This window comes from Haematobia irritans, chromosome 1 (genome assembly GCF_050003625.1).
Source record: "Haematobia irritans isolate KBUSLIRL chromosome 1, ASM5000362v1, whole genome shotgun sequence".
In the NCBI taxonomy this organism is placed as follows: Eukaryota; Metazoa; Arthropoda; class Insecta; order Diptera; family Muscidae; genus Haematobia; species Haematobia irritans.
In genome coordinates, this window is record NC_134397.1 from 122,535,590 (window position 1) to 122,559,245 (window position 23,656).

At 35.5% G+C, this 23,656-nt stretch overlaps 2 protein-coding genes across 2 annotated transcripts; one reads left to right on the forward strand and one right to left on the reverse strand.

The window, feature by feature from the left end:
• Positions 1 to 329: 329 nt before the first annotated feature.
• Positions 330 to 1,534, reverse strand: LOC142221768 (phospholipase A1-like). The gene is made up of 2 exons (XM_075291562.1): positions 1,422 to 1,534; positions 330 to 1,365 (listed from the first exon to the last, which is right to left on the reverse strand). The coding sequence occupies exons 1-2, from the start codon at positions 1,459 to 1,461 to the stop codon at positions 380 to 382; spliced, it is 1,026 nt and encodes a 341-aa protein (XP_075147677.1). The 5' UTR covers positions 1,462 to 1,534; the 3' UTR covers positions 330 to 379.
• Positions 1,535 to 12,355: 10,821 nt separating this feature from the next.
• LOC142221769 (phospholipase A1-like) lies at positions 12,356 to 13,616 on the forward strand. Its single transcript, XM_075291564.1, has 2 exons — positions 12,356 to 12,512; positions 12,579 to 13,616. Exons 1-2 carry the CDS (start codon positions 12,473 to 12,475, stop codon positions 13,559 to 13,561), a joined length of 1,023 nt encoding a protein of 340 aa, XP_075147679.1. The 5' UTR covers positions 12,356 to 12,472; the 3' UTR covers positions 13,562 to 13,616.
• The last annotated feature ends 10,040 nt before the right edge of the window (positions 13,617 to 23,656 follow it).

Genomic DNA, 23,656 nt, shown 5'->3' on the forward strand with positions numbered 1-23,656 from the left:
ACTGCTGATATATGTACGAAGAAGTTGTTACCTAATTTGGCGCAAGCATACTTGTGCTTATACCTGGTAATACGAGTTTTTGCTGGGTAATATCCAAGAAAATAAAATAATGGTTGTATGCTCTAGAATCATGCAGGGGGTGATCATATTAATTTTCTGCATAAAGAAGCTTAAGAAATTAAATAGGAAGATCAGTATATATGGACGCTATACTAAAACATGGACCTATATTGTTTGGTCCATCATATTCGTCAAACTTATTTGTGGACCAAAAATAACTCCAGCTTGCCAATAAGATAACTATAACAAAATCTCTAATCAAACAATAATTTCAAAATATTCAAACATTTATTGAAAAACCCATTGAATTCAATTCAAATTATTCCAATTTGCCATAGGGAGCTTTGCTGTTGACAGGCACATAGAAATCACCATCAACCATATAGGCATTATACATGGCACCCATACGGACAGAGCTGAAAGTGGCACCGCATTTCTTATCGACGGCATCTTTGTAGTCTTCGCACTTGATGGTACCAAAGTCATCCTTTTCAATGGCCTCAACATAGTAAGTGACGGCACGACTATGGGCACAGGAACCGGCAAGATCAACACCACATCCGGGTTGAGACTTGCCACCATTGGGATAGAAAGCACCCTTGCCAATGGGTTTCAAGAAGCCCAAAGTACCACCATTAGTTTGGATGGATTCGACGTAGTGGGCATCGGTGCTGGCCAAACGCTTAGCGGGCTTATCGTAACTGTACAAAGGCAAAGCGGGGTCCAAACCAATAATGGCATGAGCTTGACCCTTAGAAATGTTCTTGCCAGTGAAACCAGCAACATGGGCACCCAAACTATGGCCAATGATTTCCAAATCTTCCAATTTCAAACCGTGGTGTTCAACCAAGTAATCAACCAAGGAAGCAATTTTCTTGCCTACTCCGGGAACAGCCATAACAGAGGTAGCATAGTCAATGGAACGGGCACGGCCCCAATCAACAGTGATCATATTGTAATCACCCTTGTCCAAGTAGGCACGACGGATACCGGAATTGACGTAATCATCCTTGCTGGAAGTCCAACCATGGATTGTGATTCTAGTGGGATGACGGGCATCGAAGTGGGAGCTTTCGATAGAGGATGAAGTGGCGGTAATCTTCTCGGCGGTGGTGGGATTGGACTTGGTATACAAGTAGAAGGTCACAGTGTTGCTATACAAACGTTCTTCCAATTTTTCAGCTTCATTCATAAGGGATTCGGCTTCATCAAGATCGAACCATTCAAAGGATCCATCAGCTTGGGGAACATACCAACCATTTTCACCGTTGACACGTTCCTCCTCAGGAAGTACAAAGGCGCTGGCTGAAATCAAATTCCTTTGTAATCCAGAGGCCTTAAGGATTAAAATGTTTACTTACCACCAGCTACGCAAAGAGCGAAAAGAACAAAGTATTTCATGGCTAAATGAAACAATTTAATTGAATTATGGAAATGTTCGGGTTTTTATACCCCCCATATTATTTTATTCAAGGTCTAACAACATCTAAAGATAGAATATGCATTGACGATGGTATCATAAGCCTCTTCACTTTGCGGACATCATCATATAATATAATCAGAACGGTAGAAAGGCTTATCTTTCGAGTGTAGACATTGATGGTAGGATTTTTCCCCTAATACATGGACAAATTCACACAGCAAACAATTGTACACACAGAAAACAAATTTGTTGTGACAAACAATTTTTTTTGCCAGCCGAATTATTTGGACCCAAGAACTGCGGAAACCAACTAGAACTATTTTCCATCAAAAAAGTGCACCCAAAAAAAAAAAAAAAAAAAAAACTATGGAAAGTAGTGAAAATTTGGCTCCAAAGCAATGCATTTTACGTGGTCGTCATCTTTTTAAGCAGCATTGTTTTCGCGTTAGTTCTTCAGATATGATTCTATTTCAGTATTTCCGATATCATTTTAAACAGGGTATTTAAGATTCGGCCCGGCCGAATCTTAAATACCCACCACCATGAATCAAATATTATAGTTTCCTGTGAAAATTTCAGGGGGATTTGATGACAAGCAGATCAGATCAACCAGTACACTTCCCGAAGATAAATTCAAAGATTTTACCTATGAAGACTAGATCAGATTCTGCACCCAGAGAAGGAATATGATCACCTCAAACATGTTTCAAGAGCAAAATATTATTTTTGGATGGTGACCATGTAACATGTTTGTGGCAAAAATGTTGTTTTCTCGGCAAACATAACATGCTTTCAGAAAACAGATACATAATTTCGGAGAAAATAACATGGTTGCAGCGAACATGTTACATGATCACCATCCAAAAATAACATTTTGCTCTTGAAACATGTTTGAGGTGATCATATTCCTTCTCTGGGTGTGGATTTAAAGGGTGATTCTTTTGAGGTTAGGATTTTCATGCATTAGTATTTGACAGATCACGTGGGATTTCAGACATGGTGTCAAAGAGAAAGATGCTCAGTATGCTTTGACATTTCATCATGAATAGACTTACGATCTGCCACAACGTCGAATTTTCAGTGAATGGGCCCTAGAAAAGTTGGCAGAAAATCCGCTTTTTTATCGACAAATTTTGTTCAGCGATGAGGCTCATTTCTGGTTGAATGGCTACGTAAATAAGCAAAATTGCCGCATTTGGAGTGAAGAGCAACCAGAAGCCGTTCAAGAACTGCCCATGCATCCCGAAAAATGCACTGTTTGGTGTGGTTTGTACGCTGGTGGAATCATTGGACCGTATTTTTTCAAAGATGCTGTTGGACGCAACGTTACGGTGAATGGCGATCGCTATCGTTCGATGCTAACAAACTTTTTGTTGCCAAAAATGGAAGAACTGAACTTGGTTGACATGTGGTTTCAACAAGATGGCGCTACATGCCACACAGCTCGCGATTCTATGGCCATTTTGAGGGAAAACTTCGGAGAACAATTCATCTCAAGAAATGGACCGGTAAGTTGGCCACCAAGATCATGCGATTTGACGCCTTTAGACTATTTTTTGTGGGGCTACGTCAAGTCTAAAGTCTACAGAAATAAGCCAGCAACTATTCCAGCTTTGGAAGACAACATTTCCGAAGAAATTCGGGCTATTCCGGCCGAAATGCTCGAAAAAGTTGCCCAAAATTGGACTTTCCGAATGAACCACCTAAGACGCAGCCGCGGTCAACATTTAAATGAAATTATCTTCAAAAAGTAAATGTCATGGACCAATCTAACGTTTCAAATAAAGAACCGATGAGATTTTGCAAATTTTATGCGTTTTAAAAAAAAAAAAAAAGTTATCAAGCTCTTAACAAATCACCCTTTATAAGAACCATATTTGTTTGAGTTTTAGAGGAATCATAAACATCGTGTGTAATTGTGCAAGAAAACGATGAAATAATGCCTTGATTTAAAATCTAGCATCTGTAGATTTTTACCCCCATTGTTTAAATGATAACCAGAAGTAAAATCTGGAAACTATAATTCAGTTTCAAGCAATTTTCATTATCAGTGCACATGGACCGATATTCACCATTTTCGGCACACCTATTTAACATATGTTCCTAAAATACTTCTAGATTTAAAATTTCATGCAAATTTGATAAAAACTATGGTTTCTAAAAGCCCAAGAAGTAAAATCGGGAGATCGGTCTATTTGGGATATAAACCAAAACATGGACCAATACACGCCATTTTCGGCTCCCATTTTTAAGGTGTTAAAATACCTCTAGATTTCTCATTTCAGACAAATTAGATAAAAACTACGGATTCTAGAAGCCTAAAAAATAAAATCATTTCTTGCACACCTATTTATATTCCTAAAAACCTCCAGATTTTCGATTTCAGGCAAAGTGGAAAACAATTATGGTTTCTAGAAGCCCAAAAAGTAATATCGGGAGATCGGTCTATCTGATGGCTATATCAAAACATGGACCTATACTCACCATTTTCGGCATACCTTTTTATGGTCCTAAAATATCTCTAGATTTCCAATTTGAGGCAAGTTGGATAAAAACTACGGTTTCTATAAGCCCAAGAATAAAATCTGGAGATCGGTCTATATGGGGGCTATATAAATACATGGTCCGATACTCATCATTTTCAGCACTCCTCTTTAGGGTTCTAAAATACCTCTAGATTTCCAATTTCAGGCAAATTGGATAAAAACTACGGATTCTATAAGCCCAAGACCCCATATCTGGAGATCGGTCTATATGGGGGATATACCAAAACATGGACCGATACTCACCATTTTTGGCACACCTCTTTGTGGTCATAAAATACCTCTAGATTTTCAATTTCCGGCAAATTGGATAAAAACTACAGATTTTAGACGCCCAAGAAGTAAAAACTGGAGATCGGTCTATATGGGGGCTATACCAAAACATGGACCGATACTCACCATTTTTGGCACACCTCTTTGTGGTCATAAAATACCTCTAGATTTCCAATTTCCGGCATATTGGATAGAAACTAAGTTTTTTATAAGTCCAAGATCCCAAATCGGGAGGTCCGTTGGGGACTATATCAAAACTTGGACCCATCTTCGAACTTGACCTGCCTGCAGACAAAAGGCGAGTTTGTGCAAAATTTCAGCACGATTGCTTTGTTATTGAAGACTGTAGCATGATTACAACAGACAGACAGCCAGACAGACAGACGGACATGGCTATATCGTCTTACAATTTCTCCCTGATCAAGAATATATATACTTTATATAGTCGGAAATCGATATTTCGATGTGTTACAAACGGAATGACAAACTTATTATACCCTCGTCACCATTCTATGGTGGTGGGTATAAAAATGAAGAAAAACTTGAAAGAAAATATTTTTTAATTTGTGTCTATTTTATTTCTACATAGAGGCGTTTTGAATACTAACCAACAAATATTTTGTCCCTATTGTGTTAAATGAACAATTAAATTTAGAAAATTTGAATTTATAGCAAAAACTGCGAAAAAATATATCACCTCAAAAGAAATTCTTGTGAAGTGAACATTTTATCCGTCTCTAGAAGAGCATTTTAGAGAATTGATAGTGGAACAGTACACAAGAAAAAATTAACTGTTTTATGGGAAAAATTAATTACCTCAAAATCAATTAATTGCATGCATGCGCAAATTGAACTAAATTTTTCTACACTAAATTTTTCCACAAAGCGACGTTAAAATAAGGAAAAATTAATGACGTGGAATGTTTTGTAACCACAATTTAATTTCGTAGAAGAAAAAATCACAGAAAAAACAAAGAACTAAAAATTAAGAAAAAGTAGTACTCGTAAATAGATCGAAATTTCGGCCAGGCCGAATCTTAGGTACCCTCAACCATGGATTGCGAACATAGTTCTACTAAAGACTGTTATCCATAAACGAATTACTTGTGTTGGTATATTAAACCTTCCTCAAATTGATATGGACCAATATTTCAACCGGATCGGATGATGACGACACGTATCAAATTTTAACCGAATCGGGTGAAATTTACTCCTACAAAAGGCTCCTGGGATCGGTTTATATGAGAGCTACATGTAATTATGTACCGTTATGGACCAATTTTTGGACGGTTATTAGAGGGCATATTTTAACATCAAAGCTCCGCAATGTAGATCTGGGGATCGATTTATATGGAGGCTTTATATAATTATGGACCTATATGGAATAATTTTTGTATGATTGTTAGAGGCATATATTAACACCAAATATCAAATTTCAAGAAGATCGGAAGAGATTTTCTTCTACAAGAGTATCTGCCAGACAAATCAGGGGGTCGGTTTAAATTTTGAGTTACTTTTACTAATGACTTTTTTCTGTGTGTGATAAGAAGCGTTTACGGTATGGATTTCTGGAAGCTTCTTCTTTTTCGATGCCTTTTAATATTGTACAAAATAACCTACTCCATAGAACCAAAATAACTGTATGATAGGCTTGTTTTTTTCAATATCTTTGAGATTAAACGAAATAACGCCGATAAGGACAAATACCTAATTTCTGAATGGTAAATTCTCATTAAGGCAATTCATCTTTCGAATAAGCTACCTCCGCAATATCAAGGTATCAAGAATTCATATTTAACCTATTCAGATACTTCACTTATGCCTTTAAATTTTGCCTTAGTTTTGTCATGACTTTCAATTTTCTTCTCTACTGCCACATTTGCAATAAAAACATTATTATAAAAGGTGTTTTTATGAGCTTTGTTTTTAATATGAATCTCTCGTTGTCTGACAGCTGTTCTGACAGTTTAAAGTGACGTCTCCATTCTGTATTGTTTGGTAAATCATCATGAATGGGTTAACTCCAGAACAACGCTTCCAAATCGTGGAAATTTAATTTTAAAAACAGTGTTCAATTAAAAATATTTATAGATCACGAAGATTTTTACCGTTAAATTCTCTTCAGTGATGAGGCGCATTTTTGGTTGAATGGATATGTCAACAAACAAAATTGTCGTATTTGGAGCAAAGATAATCCACACGCCGTTCAAGAATTACCAATGCATCCCGATAAACGTACTGTGCGGTGCGGTCTATGGCCTTGTGGGATAATCGGACTTTATTTCTTTAAAAGTGAGGAAAGACGACGCGACAAGCCCATGTCAAATTCATTGGAGATGATCCAAGTTTGCACTACTTCCGGATCACAAATTGGGGATCCATACTACTTTTTATATCCTCCACCATAGGATGGGGGTATATTAACTTTGTCATTCCGTTTGTAACACATCGAAATATTGCTCTAAGACCCCATAAAGTAAAATTCTGAGACGATCTGAGCATGTCCGTCTGTCCGTCCATCCGTCTGTTGAAATCACGCTAACTTCCGAAAGAAACAAGCTATCGACTTGAAACTTGGCACAAGTAGTTGTTATTGATGTAGGTCGGATGGTGAATGGGCCATATTGGTCCACTTTTACGTATAGCCCCCATATAAACGGACCCCCAAATTTGGCTGGCCGATCCTCTAAGAGAAGCAATTTTCATCCGATCCGGCTGAAATTTTGTACATGGTGTTAGTATATGGTCTCTAACAACCATGCAAAAATTGGTCCCCATCGGTCGATAATTATATATAGCCCCCATATAAACCGATCCCCCGATTTGGCTTGTGGAGCCTCTAAGAGAAGCAAATTTCATCCGATCCGGATGAAATTTGGTACATGGTGTTGGTATATGGTCTCTAATAACTATGCAAAAATTGGCCCACATCGGTCCATAATTATATATAGCCCCCATATAAACCGATCACCAGATTTGACCTCCGGAGCCTCTTGGAAGACCAAAATTCATCTGATTCAGTTTATACGTGGTACGTGGTGGCCTCAAACACCAATGCAAAAATTGGTCGTAATCCGTCCGTAATTATATATAGCCCCCATCCCCCGATCCCCCGATTTGACCCGGGTGCCTTTCGAAGGAGCAAAATTCATCCGATCTGTTTGAAATTTGGTACGTGGAGGTAGTATATGATATTTAACAACCATGCCAAAAGTGGTCCATATTAGTCCATAATCATATATAGCCCCCATATAAACCGATCCCGAGATTTGGTTTTGGAGCCACTTGGAGGAACAAATTTCATCCGAGTCAGTTGAAATTTGGTACATTGTGCTAGTATATGGCCGTTAACAACCATGCCTAACTAGGTCCATATCTGTCTATAGTTATATATAGCCCTCAGATAAATCGATCCCCAATCACACAAAAATTGGTCCATATCAAGTTCATAATTGTATATAGACCACATATAAGCGACCCCCATATTTCAATTCTGCAAAAGTCCATATCGATTCGTAATTATTTGTAGACTTACCTATACATACCTTTTTTATCTAATATATAACACGTATGGACCAACTAACAATTTAGAAAACGATTTTAAGAAGTTTTAAGATACTACAACCCAATTAATTCGATTGTGGATGACAGTCTTTCGTAGAAGATTCTACGCAATCCATGGTGGAGGGTACATAAGATTCGGCCTGGCCGAACTTACGGCCATATATACTTGTTTTTGCTGAGATGTTCCGGGTAAGCTCGGAAACAGCGGAGCCGATATGCTTGAAACCTTCAAAGGCCTAAAGGGCGATCAATTGGTGAAAATAGGGTATCATATTTTTTCATATCTGGTCGGAGAGGGAGAGCTGCTCCATACTCGACCTTTTGAAAATTGGACCAAAGTTCTCCGATTTGCTTGAAATTTTCAGGAAAAGTGAAGGAGACGTTTGGACAAAAAATCCGCATTATTAGTTTTCGATATTCCGAAACTTTTTTTTTAGTTTGAGGAAAGTGTGGGATTGTCTCTGAACAAAAACTCTCTAATTTTGTTCAGTATTTTATCGGGGAAATGGGCATCATTTTTTAATAACAATAGGGTAAAAGCTAAGTGACCGTGTAAAAACTGAGTATCTAATTAGATATGATAAGATCTCAAAATTGGCAATTTTAGATCTAAGCAGATTTACCTATAGTGGGTTTAAAGACGATTAGATGTAAAGGCGATTAATTCCTATAATATGTTAGCATAAAAGACCCAAATTGAATTATCTTTCCCAGGCAGATCTGTTCTAAATACTGTGGAAAAGTTCATTCGCCCGAACGGAAACATGTACAGTCAAGGAAGCCACCGAGGTGCAATGGTTAGCATGCCCGCCTTGCATACACAAAGTTGTGGGTTCGATTCCTGCTTCGACCGAACACCAAACGGGTTTTCAGCGGTGAATTATCCCACCTCAGTAATGCTGGAGACATTTCTGAGGGTTTCAAAGTTTCTCTAAGTGGTTTCACTGCCGTTCGGACTCGGCTATAAAAAGGAGGTCCCTTGTCATTGAGCTTAACATGGATTCGGCCAGCACTCAGTGATAAGAGAGAAGTTCACCAATGCGGTATCACAATGGACTGAATAGTCTAAGTGAGCCTGATACATCAGGCTGCCACTTAACCTAACCTAACCTAACCTAAGCGTGTACAGATTTGTATTTGGTGTTTTCTTTTCAATGACTCTATTGATGAAGTTCCTTACACTTCTTTGTCCATAAAGCTCTACGTTAATCGCCTGTTTCGGTATCAGTCTAACATGAAAAGTTATAATCTTTAAAATATTTACTTTCTGTCATTTATTTGTTACACCCTCAAAAAAATCGCTTCTTTAACATATGTTCCAAACATATTTTGCAGGAAGCACATATATTATTGGATACTGCCGAAACATTAATATGTTTGTTTTATGTGAACATATTATATGTTTGGAAGCATTTTGAGCCCAAAAATATTATATGCTTGGAAGAATTTTCCCAAAGACGATTGTGCTCATTGCCTAACATACTCGTAATTTTCACTTGCCTTTTATTTTTCTAAAATGCCTTTTATTTTTCTTTAATAATTCATTTTAAAGAAAATAAACTTTTAAAATTGTTTTAGCTGCAAAACTCGAACTTAATGCCCGCTTTTATATTTGAAGGTGTCCGTCAACATCTCGTGGACTACTTATTAATAAAGAGGAACTAAGCTTTATTTTTATATATTTTACTGTGTAATTTTTCACTATTTCCTCCTTATTTCATTTTACTGTCCCAACTCTAAAAAGAGTATAGTGCCCTTTCGTTATTTTTATGAAGACCCCTGATTTCTTTTAACGAACCAAGAAAAAAATTGTGCCCATAATGCCAAAATGATAAAGAAAACACACGTCCACACATACATAAAATGCTGCTCTCAAGGCGAAGACATATGCTGTTTGTTTTTCAAATGTCTGGTTCCGAATGTCTATTCTCTTTATTCAAATTAAATAATATTTAGACTTAAGCACATCAAATTTTTGGCCTTATCATAAAACAGTTTTCCGAAACAACATACAAGCGGTTTCACAGAAATTGTTCTCTTTTGAATCTTTCGCTGTGTTATGTTGATATCTTTCGTAAACTCTCCCGGTTTCCATCTCTATTTCTTTCTCTATACTCTCTCTGTCGCTTTGAATAAAATATCACAACATATGTATGTTTAGTCGAAATTTGTAAATTTATATATGTTTGCATTCACACATATGATTTTTATGAAACATTCATGCCCAAACATAATATATTCTAACATATTAACATAGATGTCCCAAACATTTAGTGTTAGTTTAGGAACATTACATGTTTGCACTTAAATATATGTGTTTTAAAATTGTGCCCGAAACACATTTTGTTTATATCGGAACATATGGAAAACATATTTTTCTAACAGTGTAGGAAATATAGAGTGTTTTTATGCAGTTGAAATAGGGTACTCCCCATGAATTCCACACAGGAGGGTGAAAAAGGTGTTCTCTTCAAAGGTGTTATCCGGTTTACTTTTTGGTTTGATAACTTGATGAGCGGTCATGTTAATAATTCTACGTTTCTGTTGGAACAATGTTACTTTGAATTTCGAATTTTACATTTAATCACATTTTATTAAAGTTTTTTTTTTTTCAATATCATTATTATTCGCAGAACACACGCAGAGAAGAAACATGATTGTCACAATCATATTTGAAGAGCATAATAATATGATAGGATCTATTTTTGCGGCGACCATGTAACATTTTCACCTGCAACCATGTTGGCTCAGTGAACATGGCTCTAAGAAAATATAATTGTCCTCACCTAAAATTTTATTATATTGATAAAAAGAATTTTGTTTGAATGAAAAGGCAATGGTCACGATTTAAAATGTTATGGTATTCATTAAAAATGTTTTTCTCCTAGTTAAAAGAACATGGTCACAACCTAAAATGTTTTGATCTTTATAAAAAAAAACTTTTTTCATCGTCGAAAAAAGGACGCCACTTGAGAAAAGAAAACACAAAATTAACTTTATTTATTTATAAACTAATTAATTGTTTATTTTATTTATAATATCGTTCAAGCAAACATCATATGTTTTTACACACTCTATTTTATTTCAATTTCAAAAATAAGTAATTATTCCATATTTACATCGTGCCCATCAAATGTACAAACGCAGACATCATGTAACTGCAAATAAAAATAAATGATACCATATTAGGTACATTTTTTCAATTACACTTTCGTTGTGTTCACATAAAACCACGTGCCACTTCTGAATAAATAAATTAACCCAAAACACAGTAAATCCGTATTCTCCGTCCATTCCAAGAAACAATCAACACACGACTGACGCGCAAAATGAAAATCGTGTCTACCTGCTCAATGTTTTTATAAAATTCTTTTTGCTGCAAAAAAGTTAAATGGTCACGAAAAAAAAGTAAATGGTCTTTATTGCCATGTAATGGTTCTAGACATGTCTATACTTTACCTATAAAAATACTTTTTTCCCTGTAAAAAAGTAAAAAAATGAATGGTCAGGTACATGATTTTCCCGACCATTTAATGGTGTCAAATTCTATAATTTAAATGATAGAACATGTTTGCGGTATTTGAGAACCATTCAAATGCTTATTGCCACCATACATTTTTCTCCGCTCGAAAACTATTTTTACAAAGACAAAATACATGGTTTCCGCGGCAATTACATGCTCTAGATAAGCATTAAATGGATGCGGAAACCATGTCCAAACATGGTTTTTCTGGGCGTGCACAATACGCGAAATTCTTTCATGAGTGGCATCTCACTTAGAAATAAATGTAAATTCTGCTGAACGACTAATAACACCCATGGTATCACCAATTCAAGAGAAATAAGCCACAGCTGAAAGAAAAATGTTGTGTTCATCCGGAACCATGTATCTTACGTGGGCGTTATCTTCTTCCTTAACCTAAAAAAGACGTAATCAATTCAGCCTCTAAACTGAACTCCGCATTCATGTGAATTTTGAAAATAACTTTAAATCCTTTGAATTTTTTTATTATCTTATTCTTCGAAATATTCTGTGAAGAATATGGTTAAAATATAAAAAATATAAAGCAAACATTACAATGTTTCGGCAATATCTTTAGTTGTGAAATACTCATGGGTCTACCTTCACAGTATTTACGTTTTAGTATCGAATGAGTATAACGTTATATTTCGCTTTTATTATTTGGATTTTGTTCAAATAACAGATATGACATTGCCATTCACCTGTACGAATATTAAAAAAAAATATATATTCTTTTACTCCTTTCTAGCCCAAACATACCACTGATTAGGTTTGACGCAAAATAAAAGATAATTTTCGTAAGAATACTACGTAATTAGCAATACTTTAGTAAGTTCTCAACTTTGAGATTATCACTGGTAATCGTTAAGAAACATCGAATTACTTGGACAAATAAGTACTCAAAAGATAATGGTTTATCATGTCATGTTTTAATCAATAACTATACTAATCATATGTTATTGTATAGACCTAACACTCGTCTCCTATAGAAATTTGAAATGTTGTTTTGTTTTCGCTAGAAAACTAGGAAACTGGCTATAAAAGCAATCTCATCCGGGGACTCGTAGTGTATTGTTTCATATAACCATGAAATACTTTGTACTATTTGCTCTCTGCGTAGCTGCCGGTATGATTAACTTTTTTCTAAGCTTTCGGACAATGGAATTTTAAGATCTACATAATTTCATTTTAGCTAGTGCCTCCGCCATCCCTGAGGATGAACGTGTCAATGGCGAAAATGGTTGGTATATTCCCCAAGCCGATGGATCTTTTGTCTGGATGGATCGCGATGAAGCTGAATCCCTAATGAACGAAGCCGAGAAAATGGAAGGCCGTTTGTCCACCAATCCCGTCACTTTCTATTTGTACACCAAATCGAACCCTAGTGGTGTTGAAATCAGTGCTACCTCCAAATCTATCAATGCTTCCCCCTTCGATGCTAGCAACCCCACCAGAATCACCATTCACGGTTGGACTTCCAGCAAGGATGATTATGTTAACTATGGCATCCGCAATGCCTTCTTGGGCAAGGGTGCTTACAACATGATCACTGTCGACTGGGGCCGTGCTCGTTCCGTTGATTATGCTTCCTCCGTCCTTGCTGTTCCCGGTGTTGGTGAGAAAGTTGCCAAATTGGTTAACTTCTTGGTGCAAAATCATGGTTTGAAATTGGCCGATTTGGAAATTATTGGTCACAGCTTGGGTGCCCATGTTGCTGGCTACACCGGCAAGAACATTGTCAACGGTCAAGCTCACACCATTATCGGTTTGGATCCTGCTCTCCCCTTGTTCAGCTATGATAAGCCCGCCAAACGTTTGTCCAGCACTGATGCCTACTATGTTGAATCCATCCAAACCAACGGTGGCACCTTGGGCTTCTTGAAACCCATTGGCAAGGGTGCTTTCTACCCCAACGGTGGCAAATCCCAACCCGGATGTGGTGTTGATCTTACCGGTTCCTGTGCCCACAGTCGCTCTGTTATCTACTACGCCGAAGCTGTTGAAAAGGACGATTTCGGTACCATGAAGTGTTCCAACTACGAAGAAGCTGTCGGTAAGCAATGCGGTTCTACATACAGCTCTGTTCGCATGGGTGCCATCACCAACGCTTACATGGTTGCTGGTGATTACTATGTCCCAGTTAACAGCAATGCTCCCTATGGTAAATTGGCCTAAGTTTTTGGGGACTTGACTCAAATATAAATAAATTGTATGTAATAACAAATTTAAATGTTTAAAGTAATTATTTTAAATGATGGAGAATAATAGAGATTACTTATTTGGTTAAGTAAAAAGCTGTCCTTTAGTGTTACACAAATGTGGTAGATAGTGCCAGATATAATCGTGATGAAGGGAGGGCATCGTTATCATTGAGGATTTTCTAAAAAGTGGTCCAAAAATAAAGGTGGCACAAACTAGTAGCACCATCCGATCTGGTTGATCAAATATACGTGGTGTAAGTATATGCCCTCTGTCCATAAAAGCTCCCATATAAGCCGATCCCCAGATTTACATTACGGAGCCTCTCGCAAGAGCAAAGTTCAACCATCTCCGGTTGAAAGTTAGTATACGTTTTGTTAGCATATGTACCGAATGAATTTTCTTCGTATAAAGAAAAATTTCGTCAAAAGTACGAAATTTGTCACTGTTTTACAACCAAAGAAACTTTTTATTAACTTTTTATTTTTTTTACGAAGAAAAGTTCTTCCAAATTTTTCGTAGTTTGTAAGAAAAAACTTCGTACTTTTTATGAAAAAGTTTCATACTTTTATGAAACAATTTCGTTCTTTTTATGAAATTGGGTCGTACTTTTTATGAAAAACTTTCGTATTTGTGAAAAATGTTCGAATTTTTAGAAAAAAATTTGTAGTCCAAAGTGCATTTGGTAGTAGTAACAAGTTTGAAAAATGTCATCACTGCTTTACATCTTAAGTTTTTGAATAACTTTTAGTTTGGTTGCCTCACTTTTATACATAGCATCCTGTCACCCAATTGAGAAGTAGCAGAGACATGCATAAAAAATTGAATAAAGGACCACACCTAAGCACATTATCAAAGACAATTTTATGTCGCGAACGGAAATTTTACAACTTCTATGAAATTTCTTCGTTATTTCAAGGAAAATGTTTCGTTTTTTTATGAAGAAATTTTAACGTAGAATGTTTCGTTAAATATTCATAAATTCGTAAAAACTGCTTCACAGTACGAACTTTTTACGAAGAAAAGTTAATGTAGAATATTTCGTAGACAATTCGTATATTCGTAAAATGTTCTTCGTAAAATTTACGAAAATGAATGTAAATTTCATTGTTTTAATGAAGAATTCACGAAGAATAGTTAATGAAGAATTCTTCGTAAAATTAACGAAGAGAATTCTTTCGATGTGCCCTCCAATAACCATGCAAAACTTGGCCCTTATTGGTTATCGGTATAGGCCCCATATAAACCAATTCCCAGGTTTGATATCCGAAGCTTCCTGAAAGTGTCAATTTCATCAGATCCGGTTGATATTTGGTACGTGGCGAATGTATGTGGCCTCTAACAGCAATGCACCAATTGTCCATAATTATATATAGCCCCCATATAAACCTATCCCCAGATCCGACTTCTGGCGCTGCGTTGAGGAACAAATATGATCTGATCCTTTTGAAATGTTACCTTAATTGAGAAACAAGAAGAAGCTTCCGACCCTTTAAAGATACCAAAACATTAAGAACTTGGTTCCCATACATGGAAACTAGAAAAACTAAATCAGGAAAGGAAGAAAATCTGAAAACTTTCAATATACAAAAAATGAGACAATCAGGGGTGTAATTTCTTGACCAGGTATCGAAAAATTACCTACATTTACTCACCTTCTCCCTCTTCTTTGCAAGTTTCAATTTAATTTGCTTCACAGTTTTAAAAAATGGACGACCCCTTCACCAATCAAATATCGAAAAACATATTAAGCATTTGTTGCCAGAGAGACCCTAAAGATTGGAACTTTCCTTCAAGTTTTAAAATACAAAGCAGGGGAGGTCCCTTCCACGTCCAAACACGGAAAAATCCAGTAGCGGATCTTTGTCTAAACGCCATCCAAACCATCCTAGCAAATTGGAGAATTTGGCACCAATTTTTTTCGCCTCACGACAATATTTTTCCAGTGCAAATATCGAAAAATAATCTTTGTATCGACGCCACTTCCAACCTTCCCTAAAAACTTCAAGCAAATCGGAGAACTTTGGTTCAATTTTCAGAATGTCGGTATAAAAATTCAGGTAACCACCACATGATCTACGTTCACGGTTGCCACTCGTGCCAAAAATGATCTACCAAAACTTGAAGAAAATTTTAACACAAAGCTACCAAATTAAAAAATATATTTTTTAAGTTTCTGATAAAATTTTTATGGTAAGTTAGATTTTTTCTTCGAGTGAATAAATAAATGATTGATTGCATTTGTTAAACTTTTATTTCAATAGAAAATGTTGTCAATATTGTATTTCTATAGAAAATTTTATCAAAATTTTATTTCAATGAAAAATTTTGTCAAAATTTTATTTCTATAGAAAATTTTGTAAAAATTTTATTTCTATAGAAAATTTTGTCAAAATTTTATTTCTATAGAAAATTTTGTCAACATTTACTTCTATAGAAAATTTTGTCAACATTTTATTTCTATAGAAAATTTTGTCAACATTTTATTTCTATAGAAAACTAGCGTTACCCGGCCCGCTTCGCTGCACCTCCCGAAGCATATTTTCGTTAACCTAGTCAACCATATCCGTCGATGTGAAAACAAATTCGATTTTGAAGTCGGATTGATACCGCTCGAGATTTGAAGTCTGGCACAAAAACTGAAGTACTGATTAATCTCTCCAAGGTTTCCACACAAGTGTCCCGTACATTTAAAAAAAAAAATCAGACTACTTGCTTTTTCGTTTATACACAGAAATTTTATACGGATGTAAAACGGACCAGCTTAACAAACGTCGGGTAGGAGGTGTTCCCTTTCAACCAATTTTTTGTTTTTTAACTCTTCTGTATTAAAATCGTTGGACAATCTTCTACATTTCCTGTGAATTTCAAGCGTGGGCAAAAGGAACCCCCCCCCCTCTTTCGCTCCTCCCCGACCAGATATCGTAAATTCATTTCACAAACTATCCAACTTCAGTATTCCCCTTCCCCACGCAGATGTCGAAAAATCATGTACCCTGTATAAATTTAATCATCTTTGTCTAAACGCCATCCAAACCATCCTAGCAAATAGGAGAATTTGGCACCAATTTTTTTCGCCTCACGACAATATTTTTCCAGTGCAAATATCGAAAAATAATCTTTGTATCGACGCCACTTCCAACCTTCCCTAAAAACTTCAAGCAAATCGGAGAACTTTGGTTCAATTTTCAGAATGTCGGTATAAAAAATTCAGGTACCCACCACATGATCTACGTTCACGGTTGCGACTCGTGCCAAAAATAATCTACCAAAACTTGAAGAAAATTTTAACACAAAGCTACCAAATTAAAAAATATATTTTTTAAGTTTCTGATAAAATTTTTATGGTAAGTTAGATTTTTTTCTTCGAGTGAATAAATAAATGATTGATTGAATTTGTTAAACTTTTATTTCAATAGAAAATGTTGTCAATATTGTATTTCTATAGAAAATTTTTTCAAAATTTTATTTCGATAGAAAATTTTGTCAAAATTTTATTTATATAGAAAATTTTGTCAAAATTTTATTTCAATGAAAAATTTTGTCAAAATTTTATTTCTATAGAAAATTTTGTCAAAATTTTATTTCTATAGAAAATTTTGTCAACATTTTACTTCTACAGAAAATTTTGTCAACATTTTATTTCTATAGAAAATTTTGTCAACATTTTATTTCTATAGAAAACTAGCGTTACCCGGCCCGCTTCGCTGCACCTCCCGAAGCATATTTTCGTTAACCTAGTCAACCATATCCGTCGATGTGAAAACAAATTCGATTTTGAAGTCGGATTGATACGGTTCGAGATTTGAAGTCTGGCACAAAAACTGAAGTACTGATTAATCTCTCCAAAGTTTCCACACACGTGTCCCGTACATTTAAAAAAAAATCAGACTACTTGCTTTTTCGTTTATACACAGAAATTTTATACGGATGTAAAACGGACCAGCTTAACAAACGTCGGGTAGGAGGTGTTCCCTTTCAACCAATTTTTTGTTTTTTAACTCTTCTGTATTAAAATCGTTGGACAATCTTCTACATTTCCTGTGAATTTCAAGCGTGGACAAAAGGAATCCCCCCACCCTCCCCCCTCTTTCGCTCCTGCCCGACCAGATATCGTAAATTCATTTCACAAACTATCCAACTTCAGTATTCCCCTTCCCCACGCAGATGTCGAAAAATCATGTACCCTGTATAAATTTAATCATCTTCTCCCAATTTCAAGTAAATCGGAGAAGGTTAGATTTTGCACTATTTTTTGTAATGAAAATCTGTAAACTTTCCTTCAAGGAGAAGGTTTCCGTCCAAATACCCAAAAATCAAGTAAACCATATTGATTTCATAACCTTCCCCTATGGCCTTTGTAAATTTCAAGTAAACTTGAGAATTCAGTTTTTTTTTTTCAGTTTTAGAGGGGGTCTCCCTCCCGTTCCAATATCGAAAAATGATATAACATAGCGTATATTGTGTAGACTTCCCAGAAAATCTCAAGCAAATTATAAGCCCAATTTTTAAACAGCAAGACAAGGGGAGGCCCCTCTTCTCTTCCGAATATCACAAAATCAGATATCTATTATAATAATGTAACCTACTTCACATCCTCTGTAAATTTCAAGTTTAATTGTTTCACGGTATGTACTTGAGGAGAGGTCTCCCTTCAACCTTCCCTGATAATTTCAAGCAAATTGGATAATTTTGTTCCAATTTTCAAAAAGCTATCCCATCCATATATTAACAATTGTTCTCTGTAAATCTTAGGTTAGGTTAGGTTATGTGGCAGCCCGATATCAGGCTCACTTAGACTATTCAGTCCATTGTGATACCACAGTGGTGAACTTCTCTCTTATCACTGAGTGCTGCCCTATTCCATGTTAAGCTCAATGACAAGGGACCTCCTTTTTATAGCCGAGTCCGAACGGCGTTCCACATTCCAGTGAAACCACTTAGAGAAGCTTTGAAACCCTCAGAAATGTCACCAGCATTACTGAGGTGGGATAATCCACCGCCGAAAAACTTTTTGGTGTTCGGTCGTAGCAGGAATCGAACCCACGACCTTGTGTATGCAAGGCGGGCATGCTAACCATTGCACCACGGTGGCTCTCCAAATCTTAAAATCTGTAAATCTTAAGTAAATCAGATAATTTTTGTGTTTTACTGTGCTTTAAGCAAAAATCGTATAAAAGGGGTGGTCCACCTCCGCGACCAAATATCGAAAAATAAAGTATCGGGTCATTGTCTAGACATCACTCCTAACCTTCCTTGGAAATTTCACCCAAATTGGAGAACTTTGGCCCAGTTTTGAAAAAGGCGGGCAAGGGGGATTTTTGTAATGTGCGATGTATATAAAAAAGATTTTCCGTTGAAACTTTTCTTGCATTTTCTTTGCTTAAACCTTAAGGAGCTCGAGACCTTTCCAACAAATGCAAACCGTGGAAATCGGTTCAAGCGTTCTGGAGTTGAAGCGTCAGGAAGGGAAACCCTACTTATTTTTATATATTAGGCGACAATGTTAGGAAATTTTAAGTTACCTTGCCGTCGACAGGTGTTACCTCAACCAAGTAATTCGATCGTGAATGTAGAACTTTCTACGCAATTCATGGTGGAGGATACATAATTGTTGGCCTGACCGAACTTACAGCCGGATATACCTGTTTCTACCTGTATGTAATGTATCGCAAGGGTGTTATAGTACTACCAAATTACACGTAAATTATGTCTTCTCATTAACTTATAGTTTTAAAGTTTACCTAAAAAACAAATAACGTTTCTACTATTTAACAAATGAAATGTAGTGATAATTTCGAACAAAAAATAAAAACACATATCTCAAGTAGTTGGACATATTGTGTGACACTTATCTATCAATTGATTGCCTACTTTGACGCTTAATTAGTGGTAGCTATTTTGGACATTCCCATAAATGAATAGAAAGCAAGTGGCAATCAAAAATATATCAGCACTCAAGATTAGAGCTTCGAGAATAGTACCATGATTGTTAATATCGGTAATAAATGAATGACTCGTGTGGCTTCTTGGGAGATGACGGACAGTGAATGTTTTGCTTGGATTTCGCCAACTGCTTGAAAGATAAAGGAGCTCACACGCCATTCTGTGAACTGATATATGACGAGGTATACGAGTACAAGGCTTCTATCAACAGTGGAATGCAATTGAAAAGTGTGAAAAACAAATCGGGCATTCGCAATGGACAAATATATATTCGAATAAATGACGAGACAGCTATTTCACATATTATTTTATTCAGATTTAAATATATGTATATGTGAACAAAAACCTATGTAAATAGAATCCAACATATTTGATGGATTTGAAACGGTATCGAAAATTTGGATCTACAAATTGATGCAGGATATAGTATAGTCGGCTCCGTTCGACCTTAGACTTTGCTTACTTGTTTCATATGTCACCGGGGAATATCTTTTCAGGGAACGACGGAGAAGATGAGTAGGTGAATATTATGCTCATGATTTTTCAATATCTGATCGTTGAGTTATAACTCCTCCTAGACCGATTTTGTGATAATTGAATGTTTCAGATATTCCTTAAAAATCCTGAAACGATACGGTTTTTTTTTTTTTTTGTTTGAAAAACAAATTTCCGACTTCCAATGAAACTTTTCTCACTTAAAATCTTTAAAATTTTTGTTGGCCGAGTCAAATTCACAGCTTTCTCGATCTATAGCCATGGAAAAATAGAAGAAAATTGCAAAAAAGTGAAAAGCGAAAGAACTATAGAGGCTCATAAAAAACGTACGCCAACCAATCTAACAAAATCTAGAAATTACTTTTCTTCTCTCATCGAGTACTTTCGGCTGGGATAAGTGATTTCTTGTTTGGAGTCAAAAAGTTGAACATTGCGTCACTGTGTTATCCAACAGATATGAACACGTGTTCGCATGGTAATTAGAGGGGCGAAAATTTAATCGGATCAGATAAAATTTGTTCCTTCATTAGGCTTTCGAAATAAAATTTTGAAGAGTCGGTTTATATGTAGCTACTTATAATTATGAAAAAAAATTACCTAATTTGTCCGAGAGGATAACAACTTTAGATATTTAGACATTAGACAAACAGTTCAATACGAGAAATGGACCAACCCCATGACCGGTACAGAACTAGTCTCTGCACTGAAAAAAAATTGGCGTGAGGTCAAAGATTCCATATCCTTAAAAAAACAAATGCGAATTTTGCTTAGCGTAAAAGACACATTTCTCTTATATTAAACTTTTTTCCTTATGCCAAAATGGATAAACTTTCCAATGAAGTCGTTTTGTTCTTATAATTAAATGATTCGTCTTAAAATTGGGCATCCTAAAATGAAAGAAAAGCTTTTTTTGCTAAGGTTAACTTGACTTTAATAATTCTGAAAAATTCAACAAAAAATTAATTAAATCGTCCTTAAATTTGTTGATCGCTTCTTTGGCTGGGAATCAATACCAAAATCATTAGTGTAAAGACAAAATCTTTGGAACAGGGAAAGCTTTTTTTCAATGTGGTCCTGTAATAGATCCGTCAGTGGCAATTTTCCCAATTTCCCGTAGGGTTGTTTCTCCAATTTCGTAAGCCCTACTTTTCACGCAATGAGTCTTTTCTAATAGCGGTATCCGTTCACTCAAAAAAAAAACAAAGTTTACTTGGCTCCACAGGTTTTGACCTTCCTTAAGGATTTTAGTATTGATGCCCTTTAAATAGAGACATTTTTTAGTGCCAATCTGGCCTTAAATCTAGGATCACTAAAATTAAATTACACTGAAAAAAATATTGTGGTGATGTTAAAGATTTCATGTCATTAAAATACGAATGCAAAGTTTGCTTAGCATAGAAGACGCATTTCTCTAATATAAAGTTCTTTTTCCTTGTCCAAAACTCGATAAACTTTTCAATGAAGTCATATTGTCCTTATAAGTAGTGATTTCACTTGAAAATGGATATCATAATATGAAAGAAAAAATGTTTTGGCTAAGGTCAACTTGACTTTAATAATTCATAAAAATTATTTATATTTCATGAAATTGTCTTTAAATTTGTTGTCTTTTTGCATCTTGACTACAAAGCAAAATATCGTTCAAAAATAGGACATGTTTTTCAACACTTTATTTTAAAGACGTTTTTTACTTGAAACATAGCATAATTTCTACTGGAAGTCGAGTCTTAATTTGGAAAATAAAGTTGTCGTTAACTCGTTTTTAATGGACTTTGATAGCATTTGAAGAAACAAAGCTGAAAAAAAAACGAAAAATTAAAATTTGCTTCCTAGAAGCAAGTACACAAAACCCAAATTTAAAAGAGAATTGTGTCTTAAAAGTATCATTACTTGTATTCACCGCTTCTTTGGCTCGGAATCAATACCAAAATTTTTAAAGTAAAGACAAAATCTTTTTTCAGTGTAGGTCTCATTTATCGAATTTTCATTCTCTTTCCGCTGTACATTACTAAACCTATTCATGTAGAAAGAACTGCCAGTTTAAAAATCAAATTATAACGAATACTTCCAAGCAAGTATTCTAGATTCTCAAAATAAGCCTATATTTGAAGAGTTTCTATCCTAAATCTAAAGTTTCAATAATTCAGTTAATTTAAGGACAATTTCTTTCAATCAAAAATGTGTTTCTTTACTTTAAGGAAAATTTGCCTTAGTTAAAAAACATGCGACTTTAACGGAGGGACGCAAATTTACAAAACTTGTGTCCTAAATTTAATAAAAAAAATTTTGAAGCAAAGATTATAAATATTTTAATTAAAATGTCATTATTTAAAAGAAATTTGTCCTTAATATTTTGTAAATTTGGCATCCTAAAATTTAGGTTGCGTAATCCTTGATATCTCGTAAATATTTTTTTCTGTGTAGTAGATAGCAATGAACAATGGTTAGGTTAGGTTAGGTAGCAGCCCGATGTATCAGGCTCTCTTAGACTATTCAGTCCATTGTGATACCACATTGGTGAACTTCTCTCTTATCACTGAGTGCTGCCCGATTCCATATTAAGCTCAATGACAAGGGACCTCCTTTTTATAGCCGAGTCCGAACGGCGTTCCACATTGTAGTGAAACCACTTACAAAAGCTTTGAAATGAAATGTCACCAGCATTACTGAGGTGGGATAATCCACCGCTGAAAAACTTTTTGTTGTTCGGTCGAAGCAGGAATCGAACCCACGACCTTGTGTATGCAAGGCGGGCATGCTAACCATTGCAGCACGGCACTATGGGCGGAAATTGAAAATTTGCGGCAAAAATTATTTACAATCAATGTAGTATCGCCTATCATATTTGGCGATACTACATATCGATATATCTTATCAAAATCAAATGTTACCAACAAAAAGGGAGTCAATCCCCCTTATTCCAGGCGTGTTACTATAGAGGGGTCGAAATTGTAATTCCACTTGGAGTACTATAGAATATACTCTTAGATGGAGTTTAATTTATACTTGCTTATTTTCCTTATTAAGAAAGCGCATTATCCCCAGAACTTGATGTAAATAGTATAAACCAGTTGTCGTTTTATTAAATTAATTTTATTAATTAATATTAAACAAATATTAACCATTAAAATCACTTTCTTCGGTATCTAACTCTAATTCCGTCCGTCTGTGTTTGTTGTTCGCAGGATTCCGGTCGCAATTATTAAGCGATTTTGATAAAATTTGGTACAACGTGTTATCTTGGTCAAAGGACAAACACTGTTCAATTTGGAAAAAATTGGATCTAAGTTGGATATAGCCTCCATATACATGTATCGCCCGATTTCGACAAATGAGTCCATACTGCGCTTATTTACTACCCGATTGTCTTCAAATTTAACACAAAGTAATTTTTTATATTACCTTAAAGTGTGCAAAATTTCATCAAATTAGGTTCAGATTTAGATATAGCTCCCATAATATGTTTCACCCGATTTTCCCAAATTTGACTATAAAACCCCTTACATTTATTTTAGTATGGGCAAATTTGGGCAGACAAACTTTACAGTACGTAAAAGTATACTTTCTCACGAACAATTATAAGCAAAAATATTCATTAACAATCGTTAACATTTCTAGTTCTATTCCTCG